The sequence below is a fragment of the Pinus tabuliformis genome, chromosome 7 (genome assembly GCF_031772625.1).
Source record: "Pinus tabuliformis cultivar Carrire ecotype Pingquan chromosome 7, CPIR1, whole genome shotgun sequence".
NCBI classification, from domain to species: Eukaryota; Viridiplantae; Streptophyta; class Pinopsida; order Pinales; family Pinaceae; genus Pinus; species Pinus tabuliformis.
In genome coordinates, this window is record NC_142293.1 from 663512584 (window position 1) to 663531979 (window position 19396).

At 40.0% G+C, this 19396-nt stretch overlaps 1 protein-coding gene across 1 annotated transcript; it reads right to left on the reverse strand.

Moving 5' to 3' along the window:
* Window positions 1–12113: 12113 nt before the first annotated feature.
* On the reverse strand, window positions 12114–17900 carry LOC149249192 (uncharacterized). Its single transcript, XM_089452277.1, has 2 exons — window positions 16810–17900; window positions 12114–12351 (listed from the first exon to the last, which is right to left on the reverse strand). Exons 1-2 carry the CDS (start codon window positions 17898–17900, stop codon window positions 12114–12116), a joined length of 1329 nt encoding a protein of 442 aa, XP_089308403.1.
* Window positions 17901–19396: the final 1496 nt, after the last annotated feature.

Consider the following 19396-nt stretch of genomic DNA (forward strand, 5'->3'; position numbering starts at 1 on the left):
TCATCTTCTAGGTTTTCCTTCCTCTTGATGTCTTCAATTTTTTTTTCAATTGCCTTCTTTGGCTCTTGATTATCTTTATGTTCTTGTTCCACATGATCTGGTACAAAGCCAAATTCTTCATGAAGTTTTTGTAGCTTTTCCCAAATTCCTTTGGCTGAGGAACATTGACCCATATTGCTTTTTACAGAATCTGATAGACCACTTGATATTGCTTCCATTGCTTTTGTATTGTATTATTTTAACTCATATGTAGTTATGTCTCCAGTAACAACTGACTCCCATACTTCACAGCCAAAAGCCAACCAAAAAAACACCATTATATTTCTCCACGACACAGTTTGTTCCATTAAACGAGGGAACTTTTACAACCTAATTTACCTTTTATTGCATGACTAAAGAGGAGATATCTTCAAAATATTTGGAGCCTTTCCTTCTTTAATTTTCCATTTGTGTTCCTTGGATCTTACTTCCAACTATTAGGTTGTGCTTGAAGGTACTCGCTCGCATACCAATTGTTGGAAATACTAAGGGGGGGGTGAATCAATATTTTTTTCCAATTGTTAAATTATGCCAGTTAAGATCATTAATTAAACCAGAACAATATATGTACATCAAAATAATAATTTTATTATTAATAATGATGAGAACTTCAATCCTATGATAAAAAATCAAGTTCCAATTTGTAAAATAAAAACATATAACTCCTTCAGGGCTCCAACCCTGGATTAAGACTACAATCTCCAATTACAAACCAAGCTCAAACCTATACAACAAATCTAATCTCCAACTTGGTCTACTTGAGGACTCCATTCCTCTCAACAAATTCAAGCTCCAACCTTGTCTGAGGGTTCCAGAATTACAGGGCTCAACTTCAATCCTTTAATGTGGCTTCAATGCTACTTCAAAATTTACAATATCTCCTTCAGCAAGTCCTAAAAGATATCTCTGATAAGGTTTCAAGAATGTCTCCAAAGGGTCTTCACATTCAGCTTCAAGTGTAGGCAAGATCAATCAACTCAACAATTTTACTTCAATAATCAATGTCTTCACCAAGGCATCAAAGAATATCTTCAACAACTTCCAAGGAAGTTTCCAATATGCCTCCATGTCTAGTTCAATTTAGCAAGGCTTCAATATTTATTGACGCAGTCTCCAAGACTCTTCATGACTTGACAATGAGTACCTCAAAGGTTTTCAATGACAATTGTAGTATCATCTCCAAGAATGTATCAGCTAACCAAAGTCAACATAAATTTTGGTTTGCTTCACTTGGGGACTCCAAGTCTCTAGCTTTTCTAACAAGACTGTTGTATTCAATAGGTTCCAATGCTTCTCCAATAAGGTCTTCAACAAATCTTTTAATTGAAGAGACTTCAATAAGATTTTGTGCTCTAAAAATATCTTCTATAACTCTTGCAAATTGCTTCCAATATTAACTTTAAAGATGTTTTCAAGGTTGCCTCCAACAGTGCTCCAAGTGTATGCAAATATGATTGTTATTGCTTCTTCAATTCAAAACAAAAGTATTCAATGATGTTTCTCTAAAAGATGCTTTTGGTCTACTAAAAAATATGTTACTAGGCTACTCAAAAGATGTCACAATTAGCTCCATAAATCTATTAGTTGTACAAGAGGTTTTGTCTGACTGAGCTACAAGGAGACTGAATTCCAAAGACAATCCAAAGATAGAGGCTTTTTCAAACTTCATGTCCAAGTATAAAGGACTTAGATGATGCCCTATTCAAGCCTCAAAATTAATAAGGAAGGTCGAAGATAGTGGCCTATTCAAGCCACAAATCAAAGTTTTAATTCAAGTCACAAGATTGAGTATAGAAGGCCACATTTTTTAGATTATAGGCCATAGAACAAAGATTGTAGGAGGGCTCAAGTTTGAAGGTATAAGGTTACAGGTCCGAGGACAATAGACTGAGATAGAGATCTAATCAAGCCTCAATTTAGAGCACAAATAGGCTAAGTATGATGGACTGTACAAGGCCGATATAGTGGGTTATCCAAGATGAGAACAAAGTCACAGGGGGGATGAGAATGACAAATAATCAAGCCATAGTTCTGAGATAAATAAAGGTCTTAGGTCAAAAATATGAAAACTATAGGTTCGATTCTAGGATGAGCCTCTAGTCTGAAATATGACAGCCACAAGTCTAAGTCTAGGAGGTGCCTCGGGTATGAAATATAACAGCCACAAGTCTGAGACTCGGAGGGACCTCAGGTCTGAAATAAAGGTTTGTTTAAGCCCTTGTATAGAGCACAAGAGGGTAGAGATGAGGGGTAGATTTACCTAGAACTATGACCAAAAAATCTCAATGAAATCACCTCATAAGAATCTAATAATCTCACGAAAATACCTTATGAAATCACCCACGAAATCACCTTAGAACCTTTTCCTCATATTCAATTCTTCATCCTTGCTTGACCAAATTATTAGCTGAATGGGGGAGTCTAGTTTCTATTATATATGTTTGATCATGCTAAAAGGACGTGTTTATTGGAGTAGGGCCAACTAGACTTCATGTAGGCCAATAATTCCTTGTTATAAATATTGATTTTAATTAAAAAAAAATAACCATACAGGATCCAAATTGAGATATTTTGTTTATTACAAGGCTGAATTAATGATTCTGCTGATTTAAGAGTGAAATCTAGGAAGGTCTACAAAATTGTGTTTAATATAAAAGTCTATAGGGTTGTTGCAATGTTTTTTTTCCTCCACGATTATTTTCGAAACATTTTGGAAACCCTCCAGAAAACTTGTTATCAGCTTCTATCAGTTGTTCCACTCCCTCCACTCTGAAACGTTCTAAGGAATGGTTTGCAATAAAATTCAATAGACAATGGAAATAACATAAGAAGGAATGATCTACAACAAAAATTTATAACCTGTTGTGATTCCTTAATTTGCAACCTTATCCGTAGTTGACCTTTCTCATTCATGTATGCAACCTTTCTCTTCCTGAACACCCTCTTCAAGATTCTTTGACATCAATGGAAAATATTGTTCAAGAGTCCCCCCCTTTTGTTATTGATGTAAACAACCTCATAGGCTACTCTCCCTCTCATTGTGTTGCTCCCCATGACTTCATGCTTCTCCCCCTTTGACATCAATGGAAAATGGGGTGCTTATTTTTACGTCTTAGCTTCCCCACTTGACTTAATTATTTCCTTGGTTGAGGTAAGAACAAATAATAAACAATCAACTTGTAAACCATCAATTCCATCCTTGGTATGCTAATCTTTGAGACATATTTGTTGGATGTCCTAAACCTTGATATCCCTAGGAACTCTTCTATTTTTTTCAATGGTTATAATTGCTCCATTATTCCTTCGACAACAACTGATATTTGCACCATTTGTCGTAGTCACAATATCAACATATGATAAAGGAATTTTCCTTCGCTAAGAAGCCTATGTGATAACATGTGCTAGTACTGCATTTGACACTAAATGTCTACCAAGTGGATCTTATTTGGGCTCTGTATAAATGTTGCATTATTTTTCAAAGATAAGAATTCAACCGTGGAAGGTTGTCAATGTACCATACTCATCATTTCAACTCATTTTCCACATCGTTGGTTTTGTTGAGAAAGGAATTGTTGTCTTTACACATATATGTGTCATGATGCTAATTATGTGTTTTTCAACATCCTTCTTATGCATTTCTTTGAGCACACCATATAGTCTCTACAGTCACTACAACTACTGCAACTTTATGATAGCTAGATCTGCCTTATTCTCATAACTTTGCATCACCATAGTGCCTTTGTCCCACCCTTGATTCAACACTTCCTTTCAACCTTTATTAGGGCTCATCAAGCCTCCATATGTTATCTCTATTCCTTGATAGTCACAAGACTCAGAGGCGATATTTTTTGAAAACCATGAACCTCAGTAAATAGAGATTCTGGAAATTCAGGAAGTTCATATTGGCTCGCAATTCTTAATCTGGCAACCAAAGGATCGGAAGCATTTTTCCATGGAGGCTAGCTACAACAATACATCCTAGAGACCAAATCTTCAATAGGCCCTTGTTCAATTTTCTTTGCAACCTTTGGAGCCATCCATCTGGAGTTCCACATAGTTTCACCTTATATGTGCTTCCACCCTAAAATATGCTAACTTCACACCATAATATCCTACCAAAACATTCCTAGCCTTGATATAAGAATGTACAATGCCTTGGTTATGGAAATAATGGATGCCTTTGAGAATCCCAGGAGTATAGGTGTGAATAATAGATTCATCTAGTTTCATATGATGACAGCACACATTGAACTTATTTATATTCCAACTAATGACCCAAGTAAAAAAAAAGAATTTATATCCATAGCCGCATAAGGCTTTCAAGATTATTATTTCCTAGCAATTTAAACATAAGATCATACATTTCTAGGTAGGCGTACGCTTATACTTTTTATGTTCATTTAGCAACTTTGCATAACCCAATCATCTTTGACATGGAACATTGAGCCTTGAAGATGCAAGACTAGATTATGTTCTTCTAACTTTTCTCCTTCTTGTTTCCTTCTCCAAACTTTTGTAGGATTTCTAGATGAATTTTGTTCTTTGATTCTCTTAGGAGACCACTTCATGCTACTTCTGTATTCTTGTGCTAGATGTCCAAGGTTATGGAATTTGAAGCATTCAGTTTTGGACTTGAATGAGGGAGCATGATTTTTGTTGATGAACACATTGGAGTATCTTACTGCAACTTTACTTATGGGGAACTAATAGGGTCCCTTATAGATGTCTTTGTCATATGCTCTGCAATCCTTTTCCATGTGCCCAAAATTTGTACAAGAGTAACAATGGCCAAAAAATATAGTTTGATACCTGGAAGATGAGGATTGTCTTGGTGCACTTATGAAGTTATTATGCCTTGAGGTTCTTTGATTATATTCATTTCTACTTTCATTTTTGGCAGCACCAACATATCTTCTTGGAACAGAGGTTTTTCCAATGTTATTTTGACTCCTCTCCTTGCTTCTATTGGAACGAGGGTATTAACACAACTTTAACTCTTTTCCACATCATTGTTCTTTGGTTCTTTAGGTTTGGCATCACTTTTTCAAGAAATCTCACCTACATATCCAAGACCAAATTCGTCAAGTGGTGATCTTTGAAAACCTAGGATGTTGTCCAAGACTTGAGAACTCTTTAAGTTCTTGTTAAGTTGATCAACCTCTTTCCTTACAGAAACAATCTCTTCTTTTAACTTTTCACATTCTTCCTCTTTCTTTATCAGTTAACTCTCCATCAGTTCTTCTGTTCTCATTCTTATCTTACTTGGACTTTAAGGGAGATGACATTTTCTTCAAGTTTGTTAATCTCTTCATATTTTTCCTTTAGTTGGCTTGTAATGATTTTTATTTCTTTTTCGGCTTCACCAACTTGTCTTTTTAGGATGAAAAAAATATTCCTTCGTAAGATTTGGGTTCTTATCTTCAACTTTTTGTATCTACTTCGTTAGTTCTCTATTTTCTAATTTGAGTTTGGCTATTTCTTCAAGGGCAGCTACAATATCTCCTTTAAGGCTTTCTTTATTTTTTACTTGGGAATCTTCTTCATCTTCTAGGTTTTCCTTGCTCTTGATGTCTTCAAGTTTGTTTTCAGTTGTCTTCTCTAGCTATTGATTATCTTTGTATTCATGTTCCATGTGATCTACTATAAAGCCATATTCTTCATGAAGTTTTCCTTTGGATGAAGAACATTCACACACCTTGCTCTTTAAAAAATTTGATAGATCACTAAAGATTGCTTCCATTGATTTTGTATTGTATTATTTTAACTCATTTGTAGTTGTGTCTCCAGTAAAAACTGATTCTCATAGGCACAACCGAGAGCCATCAACTCGATTCTATTTCTTCATGCTACATAGTTTGTTCCATTGAATGAGGGAGCTTTGCCAACCTCATTTACTTATGATTCTATGACTGAGGATGAGATATGTTCAAAATATTTGGAGCCTTTCCTTCTTGAATTTTCCATATATGTCCCTTGGATCTACCTTTCAGCTATTAGGATGTGCTTGAAGATATTGGCTCTAATACTAATTATTGGAAATACTAAGGGGGGATCAATCAATAATTCTTTTCAATTATTAACTTATGCTAGTTAAGATCATTAATTAAATAAGAACACAATGTGTACAACAAAAGAATAATTTTTTGAATAATAATTATGAGGACTTAAATCCTTTGATAAAAACTCAAGTTCCAATTTGTACAATAAAAACCTATAACTCCTGCAGGGTTCCAACCCTAAATGAAGTCTCCAATCTTCATTTACAAACTAGGATCCAACCTATACAACAAATCCAAGATCCAACTTGGTCTACTTGAGGACTCCATTCCTCTCAACTAATTTAGCCTCCAACCTTGTGTGAGTACTCCAATCCTCTAGGGCTCCACTTCAATCCTTCAAGGTGGCTTTAGTGTTGCTTCATTACTTCCAATACCTTCTTCAACAATTCTTGAAATATATCTCCAACAAGGTTTCAATAATGTCTCCAAAGGGTCTTCATAATTAGTTTCAAATGTAGACAAGAATAATCAATTCAACAAGTTTACTTCAATAATCATTGTCTTCGTAAAGGCAACCAAGAATATCTCCAACAATTCTACAACAACTTTCGAGGAAGTTTCTAATATGCCTCAATGTTTGGTTCAATTTAGAAAGGCTTCAATATTCATTGAAGGAGTCTATGGGACTCTTCATGAATTCATAATGAGTACCTCAGAATTCTTCAATGACAGTTGTAGTATCAAATCCAAGAATGTATCAACTAACCAAAGTTAACATCAATTTTGGGTTGCTTCACTTGGAGACTCCAAGTCTCAAGATGTACTGACAAGATTTTTGTATTCAATAGGTTCCAATGCTTCTCTAATAAGGTTTTAAACAAATCTTTTACTTGAATAGGCTTCAACAATATATAGTGCTCTAAAAATATCTTCAATAGCTCTTGCAAATTGCTTCCATGATTGACTTCAAAGATGCTTTCAAGGCTACCTCCAATAGTGCTCCAAATATATCCAAAGATGCATGCTCTTGATTTTTCAAGTCAACACAAAAATATTCAATGATGTTGCTCCAAAATATGCTTTTGGTCTACTCCATAAGATGTCACTAGGCTTCTCAAAATATGTCACGATCAACTCCACAAATCTAACAATTGTACTAGAGGTTTTGTTTGACTGAGCCACAACGAGACTCAATTCCAAAGTTTCTCCAAGGACATACGTTTGTTCAAACATTAGGTTTGAGTATATAGGAATTATATGATGCCCTATTCAAGCCTTGGAACGAATAAGGAAGGCCAAAGATAGTGGCTTACTCAAGCCACAAATCAAAGTTTTAATTCAAGTAATGGGATTGAGTATAGAAGGCTATGGGTATGAGAATGTAGGCCACATAATAGATATTATAGGAGGCCTCAGGCCTGAAGGTATAAGGTCATAGGTCTGTGGATAATAAGTTGAGACAAAGGTCTAATCAATTCTTAAGTTTGAGCACAAGAAGGCCAAGTATGATGGACTGTAGAAAGCCAAATACAATGGGTTTTCTGAGTTCAGAACAGAGTCACGGGGGGGCTGAGAATAAGGGACATCCAAGCCACAATTTTGAGATAAATAAAGATATTAGGTCTAAAATATCATAACCACAGGTTTGATTCTAGGAGGGGCCCCATGTCTGAAATATGATAGCCACATGTGTAAGTCTAGGAGGGGCCTCAAGTTCGAAATAAAGGTCTATTTAAGCCTTTGGATAGATCACAATAAGGCCAAGATAAGGGTCTGTATAGAACCACAAGAGGTCAAAATAAGGAGATAGTTCTTGTCTATGGATTACCAAGAACCATGGAGTAGAATTACCAAAAACTATGACTAGAAAAGCTCAACAAAATCACTCAGAAGTAGTTAGGAATCTCACGTAAATACCTTATTAAATCATCCACAAAATCACCTTACAACTTTTTCCTCATATTCAGATCTTCTTCCTTGATTGACCAAATTGTTAGATGAATAGGGGAGTCTAGTTTTTATTTATAATTGTTCGATCATATTGAAAGAACGTGTCTACTGGAGTCAAGTCGACTTGACTTCATGTAGCCCGACCTTACCAGTTTTATAAATATTGATTTTAATTAAAAATATTAATTGTACAGGGGCCGACTTGAGCTAGTTTGTTTTTGTAGAAGTTTGAATTAATGATTCTGCTAATGTAAGAGTGCAATCTAAGAAGCTCTATAAAATTGTGTTTAATACCAAAGTCTATTGGGTTGTTGCAATGTTTTTTTTTCCTCCACAGTTGTTGTGGAAATATTTTGGAAACCCTATAGAAAACCTATTATCAATTGTTATCATTTGTTCCACTCCCTCCACTATGAAATATTCCAAGGAATGGTCTGCAACAAAATTTTATAGATAGTTGTGATCCCTTAATTTGCATCCTTATCCATAGTTGACCTTTCTCATTCATGTATGTAGCCCTTCCCTTCTTGAACACCCTCTTCAAGATACTTTGACATCAATGGAAAATATTGTTCAAGAGAAAATATAATAATAGTAAATAAATAAAATAATGAATAATAAAGCTAAGTTCTAAATAAGTAAATAAATAAATAAACTATAAAAATAGTAAGAAAAACAAAAAACGATGAATTTAAGAAAACATTGAGTTAAGGAAAACTTAAGGCAAAATAGAAGTTGGCATGATGACACATGGATTGTGTGTTTCAAGATTCCCTTTTCATTTTTGAAACAATTTGTTCTATTTAATGGATGAAAAAGGGGATGAGAGGCATTCATTATTTCTGGAGGAGAACCCTATCAGAGGAGGGTTCACTGGATGTAATAGTTGTTTGAGGGATCGGGTGTGGATAGTTGTAAAAAGATTTAGTGCAACTAAGCCTATGGTTGGGTGAAGAGTCATCCCCAAAACATTTTTGCAGTCGACGGGATCAAAAAAGCGCTATGACTTCGAAATCTCCAGTAAGTTATATATTTGCTTACAAGTAAGTCTTCTCTTCTAATGGTTTCGTAAATTATATTTTAATCATTTGAATATTTTTTGTGGTGATTGTTTTTTTTTTACAGAAACGAGTAGGTTGATGTATTAATTCTTGGCTGGAAAGCCATAATTCAGTTTACATAGAGATGCACAGTGATCAGATTTCTCTTCTATCAGGATCCAGTTGGTTTCCCCTCCACTGAGCTTGCGTTTTTTACTAGCTGTAGTTCTTGCAACTTTATCTATCTTTCCTAGACTGCTGATACAAACAAACTACTTCATTAAAAGACAATAAAACATTTTAAACAGACTGATTTAAGGGATGGGGTCCCAGCTTTCCTCTCCATCTCTTAGGAGCGTTCCAGGGGGGAGAAACACCGCTTTGTTGGCTTCTGCATCGGCTTCTTTATTATTTTCTCTCTTAACATGCAGGAACTCCAGATTCTGGAAAGTGTTTATCAGAACTCTAATTCTGCTGAGGAGTCTTGCTAATCTTAAATCTGATGGAGAGGTTTTATCCACCATGACCTTAATTATGGACTGAGAGTCTCCAAAGATGATTGCATCTTTGATGTCCAGAGAGATGAGCATCTTGAGTCCCTGAAGGAGAGCCAAGGCTTCAGCTTGGATGCTGGAGTTGAAGCCCACTCCCCAGGCATATCTAGATTCGATTCTGCCATCTGCATTTTTAATGACCCCACCAGCTCCAGAGTTGTCGGGATTGCCCTTTGCGGCTCCGTCAAAGAACAGTATTTTCCTTGCCTTTATTTTGCATAATTCATCGAGTTCTTCAGTATTGAGGCGGATTTGCCATTGCTTTAGGGGAGAAGGAGGCCTGATTTTGTCAACGAATTGGAGGCCCAGAGAATCTCCCCAAGCTGCGTCTTGATCACTAAGGCCTTCTCTGTCCATCTGATCTCCCATACAGTCCTTCAGGTGGCTTTTGATTTTGATCCAGATCATTGTAGGGTCGCTCTTTTTGTCATTAAAAATCCTATTGTTTCGTTCCAACCAAATGTGCCAACAGATGATTTTTGGCAGAGCGAGCCAGGCGGTTTTAATCTGCTGGTTCTGAGTGCCACCAGGATACCTGTGTAACCAATTAGCAAACAGATCTGAGCAATGATTAGGCGTGGTAAATTCAGCGTTCAGGGGACTTAACGCCGCCTTCCAGAGAGCAGATGCGAAATTACATGAAAGCATCAGATGGGCGGTTGATTCTTCATAGTTTTCGCACAGTGAGCAGCGTGAGGGACCATTGGCTCCTCTTTTGCGCAATCTGTCTTCCGTCAGTATCCTGTGATGACCAAGAAGCCAACAAAAAACATCTATTTTGGGGATCGTAGGATGGGACCAAATCCCCTGCCAGGGTCTCGGGTCAGGCGGCGCGTTTGGTTGCTGAGTGAGCTGCTTATATCCCTGCGAGACTGTATACTTACCTGGGATCAATCCCCATCCTCGTGTATCTGCCTTGCTGATATTTAGAGGAGCTTTGCCTTTTAAATGATTAAGGAGATTGGAATAGTCTTTAGACAGGTGCGATGGCACCTCAATGTTTCTCCAGCGCTGCCAATTGTTGCTTTCCCACTGTGATAAGTCCCACAGTGTTTTGACTCCAACAATGTCCATCCACTCTTTTAGCAGGGTCAGAGAACAGTCATCCACAATGGGGTCGCTACCCATAATGCGATCCTCCCATATGTTAATACGCTTCCCGTTTCCAGGGATCCAGTGCATGTGCTGTTTGATTAAAGCAGAGGCTCTGTCACACAGTTTATGGATCGTAGTTCCAGAGGTGGTGATAGGCTTGTCAAGACAACGGGTTCTCTGCCCACGGAAGTACTTTTTCCACAACACAAGCTGGGCCCAGCTCGGCTTTGGCGCGATTATTCTCCATAGCAGCTTTGCGCTCAAGGCAATATTTTGTTTGTTTATGTTCTTGAAATGCAGTCCCCCTTCCATTCTGGGCAAGGAGATTGTGTCCCAGCTTATTAAAGGAATTCTCTTCTCATTAGCTTTCCCTCCTTTCCAGAAAAAATTCCTGATATACTCCTCAATTTTCCTTCTGATGCCAAGAGGAGCCATCATCACTGCAGCCTGATAGATAGGAAGACTATTTAGTACAGCTTTTATTAGCACAGTCTTACCTGCTAGGTTGAGCCAGTTGTATCCCCAGGAACAGATTTTTGACTTGATTTTTTCCAGCAGAGGCAACCAGTCTTTGCTGAGGGCTCTTTTTTGGAAGATAGGGAGTCCCAGGTATTTGAAGGATGACCAAGCAGCGGAGGCTGCAAAACCAAAACAGTTAGAAATGGATTGGATCATTCTGGCCTTTATATTCCAGCAGTAGATGTGACATTCGGCTTTATTGAGATTACTTCCTGAGTCCTCACAATAGACATCCAGCACTTCCTTGAATTTTTTAGCTGAAGGAAGGGAGGCAGCGCCCAGGAGAAGAGTATCATCCGCGAACAGAGCATGGTTTATACTTTTGACGCCTCTTGCGATGTTTATTCCCATTATTTCTTGATCAGCCTGCTTTTTGTTCAAGAGGAAACTAAGGACTGAGGCTTGGATAACGAAGAGCAAGGGTGATAAAGGGCACCCTTGCCTCAGCCCTTTGGAGGCCTTGAAAAAGTCTGTGGCCCTCCCATTCACCAAAGGGGCGATCCAAGGCTCACTAATACAAACCTTGATCTAGGTGATGAATTTGGGACCAAACCCAAATTTGTGCAAGACATCCAGCACAAATTTGTGCCTTGCCCTATCAAAGGCACTTTCAAGATCTAATTTGACCACCATGCCTTTCTCTTTCCGAGTCAAGCTTGAGTGGATCGCCTCTTGGACCAGGATAAAGTTGTCCACAATCTGTCTTCCCTGAATGAAGCCTCCCTGATTCTCTGGAATGATGGAAGGAAGAATAGATTTCAACCTATTGGCAATCACTTTTGTTATCAACTTGTAACCTATGTTACAAAGGGAGATAGGGCGAAATCTGGAGAAAGTGTTGGCTCCTTTATCCTTAGGATAAGGGCTAAGAAAGCCGAGTTGGTACCTCCTCCTATTTTCTGGCAAGCTTTATATTTTCAAACCATTCTGCCTAAATATTTTTCCACAATCTGCCAGCAAGTTTGCAAGAACCTGGCAGTGAAACCGTCTGTGCCCGGAGCCTTGTCAGGCTCCATGGCGAATAGGGCGGCTTTAATTTCCTCATTAGTGACATCTGCTTCCAATAATTGGTTCTTTCTGGCCGAGATCAGAACTGGTACCTCATTCACTAAGGATGACATCTGCCCCTTATTAGCGCTTGAATTTGGCCTCAGGCTGAAAAAGACAAAATCCAAGGCAACATCAAACCACTTAGCCTCGTAGCTAGCCCTACGAGGCAGGAGAGGGCTCTCTCCGGGTCTATCTCGGCAAAAGGTCTTCAAAGGGCGGAGATGACCAATAAAGAACACTGATTTTAGGCTAGTAAACTGATAGGGAAAATTTGATTTTAAATTTTTGTAGTTTTGTTGGAAAACTGAGCACAGCAATTTTGGGTGCGGGGATGAGACACAGTTTTTGCAGAGGTCTTTTTGGGGCAAGGTAGGAGATTGTCTTGATGCCTTTGATTTAAGTGAATGGATAGGAATGACCGGTGAGGAGCTAAAGAGAGCAAGAAACCTTCAAGAGTTCTCTTTAGACAGAGGAAAACATAGATATTAAGCAAACTTAAAGGCAGAGCATATAAATTATGAATTCTACCTTAACACTTCATTTACTTAATGTGCAGAAAAGAGAAGTAGGAAAATGATACACATAACACACTTACAAGTACATGAGAGAAACACACCATCAACACAAAACACCACAGGAATCCCAAATAGTGCTGCAAAACCCTGGTCTTTCCTTTGCCAAAATTGCAGAGATACAAAGAGTAAAACAGTATAAGCTTATCCCTCAAGAGTCCAACCATGAAAATGACTAAGAAAATACATAATATAGGCAAGCTAACACCTTTCCTCGCCTCTAGGGGTCGAGCTCATCCTTCTAGGAGCTGTTTCAACCAATTCTAAACTGAGCACTAAAATCTAGGCAGTCAAAACAACTTGCCTCTATAAGCTAGGAAACCAATTCATTCATTAAATTTTTGACTTTTTATGAATGAATCTTCTAGAAGAGATAAATAAGTGCCATGACATCATAAAATTACATCAATTACATCAAGGAGGATGAAAAATCACTCCAAAAAGTCAAAACAAGTCAAATCTGCGTTTTGCTGAGCTGTAGGTGAAAATCTGGCAAATTTCCCTTATGCCTAGCGCCCCAATTCTCTACGCGTAGCGCGCCTTTAAGCCAACTTTTGAGGCACTTCCTGACATCTAAATGAGGCAAAAGTAGGCTTGTTGGAAAGGTCTGGATGTCTACTTTCCAACGCAAGTGGAATTTCTCAATTTGGTGTCCATTTGCCCCTCCAAAATTGCAATCTCCCAAGACTGCTTCCTGTGTGTCCAAAAAGTGGCAGAAAGTCATTTTTTGCATGTTTTTTGACCTTCTGAGGGCTCAAAACCTGATGAAATGTCTTGGCAATTGCTGAGCAAGTGTAATTTGTCATGAAAAATCCAAAAATGCTGATTTTTTGAGAAATGGACTTGCCCATCTTCAGGGTAGCGCGCGGCGCGCTACGCGTTGAGGGCAAAAACCTATTTTTTGACCAAAAAAAATTCAAAAATGACCAAAATTGCTCCAAATTCTCTGAAATCTAAGCTGAAGGAGTGTCATTTAGTGCCATGCTCCTTCAAGGAAGCCTCAGCCAAAATATGAAGGGGATCGGGCCTTTTTCTCCATTTTAGTGCCTTGGCCAACCGTCCTTTGAGTACCTTCATTCTTGCTTTACACACATGCATTCGAGCCCAATAGTGATTCTTCATGTGTCGGAGCATGTCCTTTTCCCTGTTTGCCTTGGCCAGCAACTTCTCCAAATGAGTATTGACCCGGATGAGCATAGCCTCTCGCTCAATGGGTGTCAAATCACCGGGTCTCTTGCGAGCCAAGTTGCGGTCTTCATGGATCCTCCGCAACTCATCAAGAGTGTGCTCATCCTCTAGTTGCTTGTTGCACTGCTCTAAGTAGGTGATTGTCCAATTTGCCATTTCCAACTTCTGCTGCAACAAGCGATTTTCAGCCTTTTGTTGCTGAATGATCTCCTTTAGCTCCGAGCTAAGAGAACTGATGTCAAGGTCAATAATGTCAATGTCTGGATCACCTGACAGTCCCTCCTCAATCATGGGCTGCTTGCCTCTCTCCGGTACCTGTGCTGCTGTCGAAAGCGAGGCCCCTTCCACATGAGGTGGAGATAACACTCGCTGTGCTGATGAAGAAGGCAAGACCCCTTTCACCTGGTGTGAAGATAATACTCGTCGTGCAGATGCAAATAAGGCCCTGTGGCCTCTCTGATATGTAACAAATGGAGGGGAGCTGACATGCTCGGGCTCTGGAATGTCAAACTGATGTGAAGGCCCTCCCTCATCACGGACAATCTCAGGAGGTGGCTGTGGCACTGTGAACAAGTCACGAGAAATGAAATCCTCCCATGGAATACCCTATTGTGCCAACTGATGCATGACCACAATCTTGATCAGTGCATAATGATAGATGCTCTTGTGTTGCTGTGCTGGGCTCTTTCTTTGCACCAAGGGCACCATCCTCTCTATATTTCGGCACATGAAGAATGGAATGTTCATCATTCGTACCCGTGTGAAATGCATCAACAAATGGATATGGTACGAATATAAACGTGAAAATCTGCCCTCGCAAGTGAAATAGCGAATGATGATCCTCATCAAAGGTGCATACTCGTCTCTTAAGAATCTGAAGGGAAAAACAGCAGTTAGGTGCCTCATATATACAGGTTTGATATATGGCTCATAATGAAATCTATCCAACTGCTGGCGCTTGTTCCACTCTTCTCCAATATTGGGTATCCCTGTTGCTTGAGCAACAATCTCGGGTGACAATGTGAAGTCCACTCCTGCAAGATTCACATGCCCATTGAGCAAATGTAGGACAAACAAGCGGACCAATTCCCTGTGGTGTTGAATTTGGGAGATTCTCTCACAATATTCATAACATGATTGGTATCGGAAACATGTCACTGCAAGTGGACAAGCTTGTAGATAAGCCAAAGAGGTGGGCTCCTCCCTGACATGCTGACCACCTTTACCACCCCTGTGATGCCTCCTTGGCACCTCTACCTCTGGTGTTGATTCACGGTCATCACTTTGCTCATAATCTGTTTCGGTTTCTGACATGGTTTTGGAGGCAAGTGACTGAAAAATAATGCTGACTGTGCACCCAATGAACTGCTGTTTTGACTTGTTTAAATGTTGTTACCAAGGGGACAAACACACATGGGAAATGTTAGGGAAAAGGGAACATTGAGGGGATTAGGGAAAACAAATGTGAAAGGAAATTTTAGGAAAGGAACATGGAACATATATAATCATAATTTGTGGGATTTTAATGGGAAGTAGGGTTTAGGAAATTTACATAGGGTTTTAGGAATTAGTAGGTTTTAGGGATTTTAATGATTTTTAATAGGGAAATTATATGATTGCATGGAAAAATGTCAAGGAAAATGGTGATGAAAATATGGGGAAAGAGGAATGGAAAATAGGTAACCTTGGGCAGCAAATTTCAATGAAACCCTAGCACATTTACATTTTTAAATTTTGACACAGCAAGGTAGGGTTTTTACTCCATATTAGCATGGCATTTTTTGCATGTTCATTGCTCATTCATCTTAGCCAAACCAAAATCACCATGGATTAGAGGCCTACCTGAAAAGATTTTGAGAGAGAAGTAGTTTTGGTGGCTTGCTGGCGATTTCCTGAGCAAGAAACCCTACGCGTAGCGCGCCCAGCCTGATGCGTAGCGCGCCTCCAATGCGTAGCGCCTGAGTTAATTTGCACTGGAAAATGCGCGTTGATGTGTAGCACACCCCCAACGCGTAGCGCGCCTCCTCTGATGCGTAGCGCGCCGCTGTAATTGCCCAATTCGCCCAATGAACTTTGAAATTGACTTGACAAGTATTCTCTTGAAGTGTTGAGAGGCAAATGAGTTACCAATGAGGAGGGAGGGGCTTTTATAGGCTCACTTTTGAATTTAATTTGCCCAAAACCCACTTTATAATGTTTTTGAAATGACACTTTTTTGAATTAATTGCTGCTGACTTCTGGTTTCCTTTTTTCAAAATAAATTGGTTGAAATGATGATTTCTCTTGAAAATTTTTGCAGGGATAGCTTCTGAGATGTCTTGGCAAAGGAGACCAAGGCTGCATGCCAACTTTCGGAGAATTTGAACTTTTTACAAATTTTTACAAAAATGAGACAATGACCTTTGTCTTCAAAAACAGGGTTTTTGAAAACAAGGTAAAAATTAGCTGTACAATGATAAGAGTTATTAAAATGATGCTTTATGACGGACATCCCTCTAGCCTGCTGGTCCTTTATGACATCTCAAGACAAAGCTTGACTCAACCCTAGACCTAAGACCTTGACATTTAAAATAGGGAAATGACCTTGTGAAGATTTTATTTACTCAAGAAAACATGATCCAGCAGTGCCAAACAAGAGGGGAATAAAAGACATAAGCTTCTCCACCAGGGTTATGGCATGCCTAACGGGATGCAACATGATCACACTGATGAGACACCTAATTATGAAATGCAAAGAGTTTTGATCTCTGGTGGAGGGCTACTAGACCGACTCTAACACCCCTGGTCCTCTTTTTCACTATACAGGCTTTTGAAATGATGGAAGGCGGCATTTTTTATGCTTTGGATATCTCTATGGGTATTATTCTCTTCCTTAATTTTAGAGATGGAGTTAAAATTTTTCTGAGCCTGGGATTGCTTGTGAAAGAAAGCAGAGTTCCTATCTCCTGCCTTGAGCCAAAGCCTGCGAGATTTGACCCTCCAATACTCTTCCTCGGCCAAGCTTGCTTTTAGAAGCTTTCGCTGGAGCTCAGCTTCCTTATCCAGGACTTCATTTTCCGCATTCAACTGATGGATCTCGAGGCATTTTTGAATCTTTTTCCTTTCCACTGCTGGATTGGGAAGGGATTTAGCCCAAGTTTTTAGTTCAGCCTTCACTCTCCTGAGCTTTTCTTCCCAAACGAAGAAGGCAGAGCCGTTGACAGGCCACTTCCATGTATTTTTTACTAGCTGCATGAAGGTCTGCTCCTTGACCCACAGGGGGCTGAATTTAAAAGGAATGGGGCCTTGATCCATATGGGCCACGAGGTCTAGCTTGATGGGTCTATGATCAGACACGCTGCAAGGGAGAATGTACATTCTAGATTCTAAACCAAGAAGAAGAAAATAACTTTGAACAAAAAATCTGGCTAACCTTGCAGCAATGTGACCCGGGCCGAGCCTTCTATTGGACCAGGTGTATTTGCCCGATGAGGGTTTGATGTCGATCATGTCCCAATCCTGAAGCAAGTCCTCCACCCATTCGCGCGTCGGGTCCCTTACTATGCTTCCTCCGCGTTTTTCGGCCAAGGATAAGGTGAGGTTTAGATCTCCGGCAATGATGATGTTTTCCAGAGCTTCAGAATCTGCCAATCCTCTAATGGATTCCCAGCAGATCTTTTTCTCTCCAGCGCTGACTTGAGCATACACATTAATAAGGCAAAGGGTCTCATCTGAGCCCACATGCTTCAGCTTTGTGAACAACCAGTGAGAGTTGGCGATCTCTAGAACCTTCATGAATTTGTTTGTGTTCCATAAAGTGCCCAGGCCTCCTGAGGCACCCCGGGCTGAGACTGCTTGCCCTTCACTTCTTTTCCATAGATTTTTGCCTATGTGGAGGAAGGCCTTATCCTCCATTTTAGTCTCCTGGATGAGGAGTATGTCAGGAGAATCGGATCTTATCAGACTTTTAATGGCTTCTTCTTTTATTTTGCTCCCCATACCCCTGCAGTTCCAGGAGACGATCTTCATCATTTGCTTTTGGAGTGGGGAGCTCCTTTGGAGCTCTGGATCTGATTTCTAGTCATCTTTGGAGTTTTAGCCAAGAGTTTCTCGAGGGTGGGTTGACTTCCTTGCACTTTATCTTTGTATGTCTCCTGCTCTCTCTTTTCTCGGGCGGATTTTCGGCCTCTCATTGACCGTCTGGGCGAAGCTTGTGCACCTGCTATTTCTCCTTCTTCTTCTGAATCCTCCGAACTTTGCCCATCCTCAGTCTCTTCTGAGGGTATCTCTTCCGTTATGACTGTATTTTTTTCGGCTTGCTTTGACTCCGGCGGGGGCTCATTGTGAGATGGTCCTTCATTTTGTATCTCTGTTCCTTGAGAGTTTTCTGTTGCTGAACTTAATTGAATAAATTTATTTCCTTGATCCTCCATGTGAGGGGTTTGAAGCCCTGAGCCGGTCTGTGGGGCTTTGGTATTGTTATTGTCGGATCTTGGAGCTTTGTTTTTGGCTCTTTTAACCTGAGTCCATCCTTCCTCCTTACCCTTCTCTGTATCACTGTTCTTCGGACAGCCTCTAGCAAAGTGGCCGTAGACGTGGCATTTCCTGCACTTAAACGGGAGCTGCTCATAGTCTAGTTTTTGTACATGCGACCAGCTACCCACTTTAATCTTTATCGCCTCCGGCAAACCGATCTCCAGATCAACTTCAACACAGATTCTAGCGTAGTCGAATTGATCTTTGTTGTTGGCACGATCAATGAATTTACCTAGGGTATTCCCGATGTGCATGAGGGATTCCCAGTTCCAGCAATGCATTGGCAGGTTTGGCAAACGAACCCATACAGGGACGGTTGAGGGGACATCCACTGCTGGATCGAAATCGGGCATCCATTTGTTAAGATACAGCCCCATGAAATAAGGGCCATTGCGGAATATCAGCTCCTTATCTTCTTTTTCAGCAAATTCAAACAGGAAGAAACCCTTCCCCAGAAAATACGAGGTAACTCTACTCTTAATGAGTGGCACCCAGTTCCTTGCGACCCAGCTCTCTGTGGATTTGGGAGAGGGCCAGAGCCCAGTGAACTGTCCAACCAATGCACGCTCAGCAAGAGAGAGGGCGACCTGGATCGGCTTCTCGGGAGGAAGTGAGATCTCAGGGATGTCATCCAAGCGTTTTACAAATTTCGTTGCCTCAGACGTTTTCTTTTTAGGAAGGGATCTCAACAGGTTGACAAAAGCCTCGGCTTCAGAAGGGGCCGTAGGAGGCTCCATTGGATCAACTTTTGCTCATTCCAGCCGAGCTCAACCTTGAGCAGCGGGCATAGCCCCCAGATCAGCTCAGATCGATCAAGGGCAGGATCCGGATCACCAAAGAAAGGAACTGCGTCGCGCAGAGGGCCGAGGCAGCGG

What these genes read in the sequence shown, in the direction of transcription:
- LOC149249192 (XM_089452277.1), bottom strand. Translation starts at nt 17,900, where the DNA reads ATGGAGGATAAGGCCTTCCTCCACATAGGCAAAAATCTATGGAAAAGA. An exon ending in TTCCATCATTTCAAAAGCCT is followed by an intron (nt 12,352 to 16,809) that starts GTATAGTGAAAA and finishes TGTCTTTTTCAG; the next exon opens with CCTGAGGCCAAATTCAAGCG.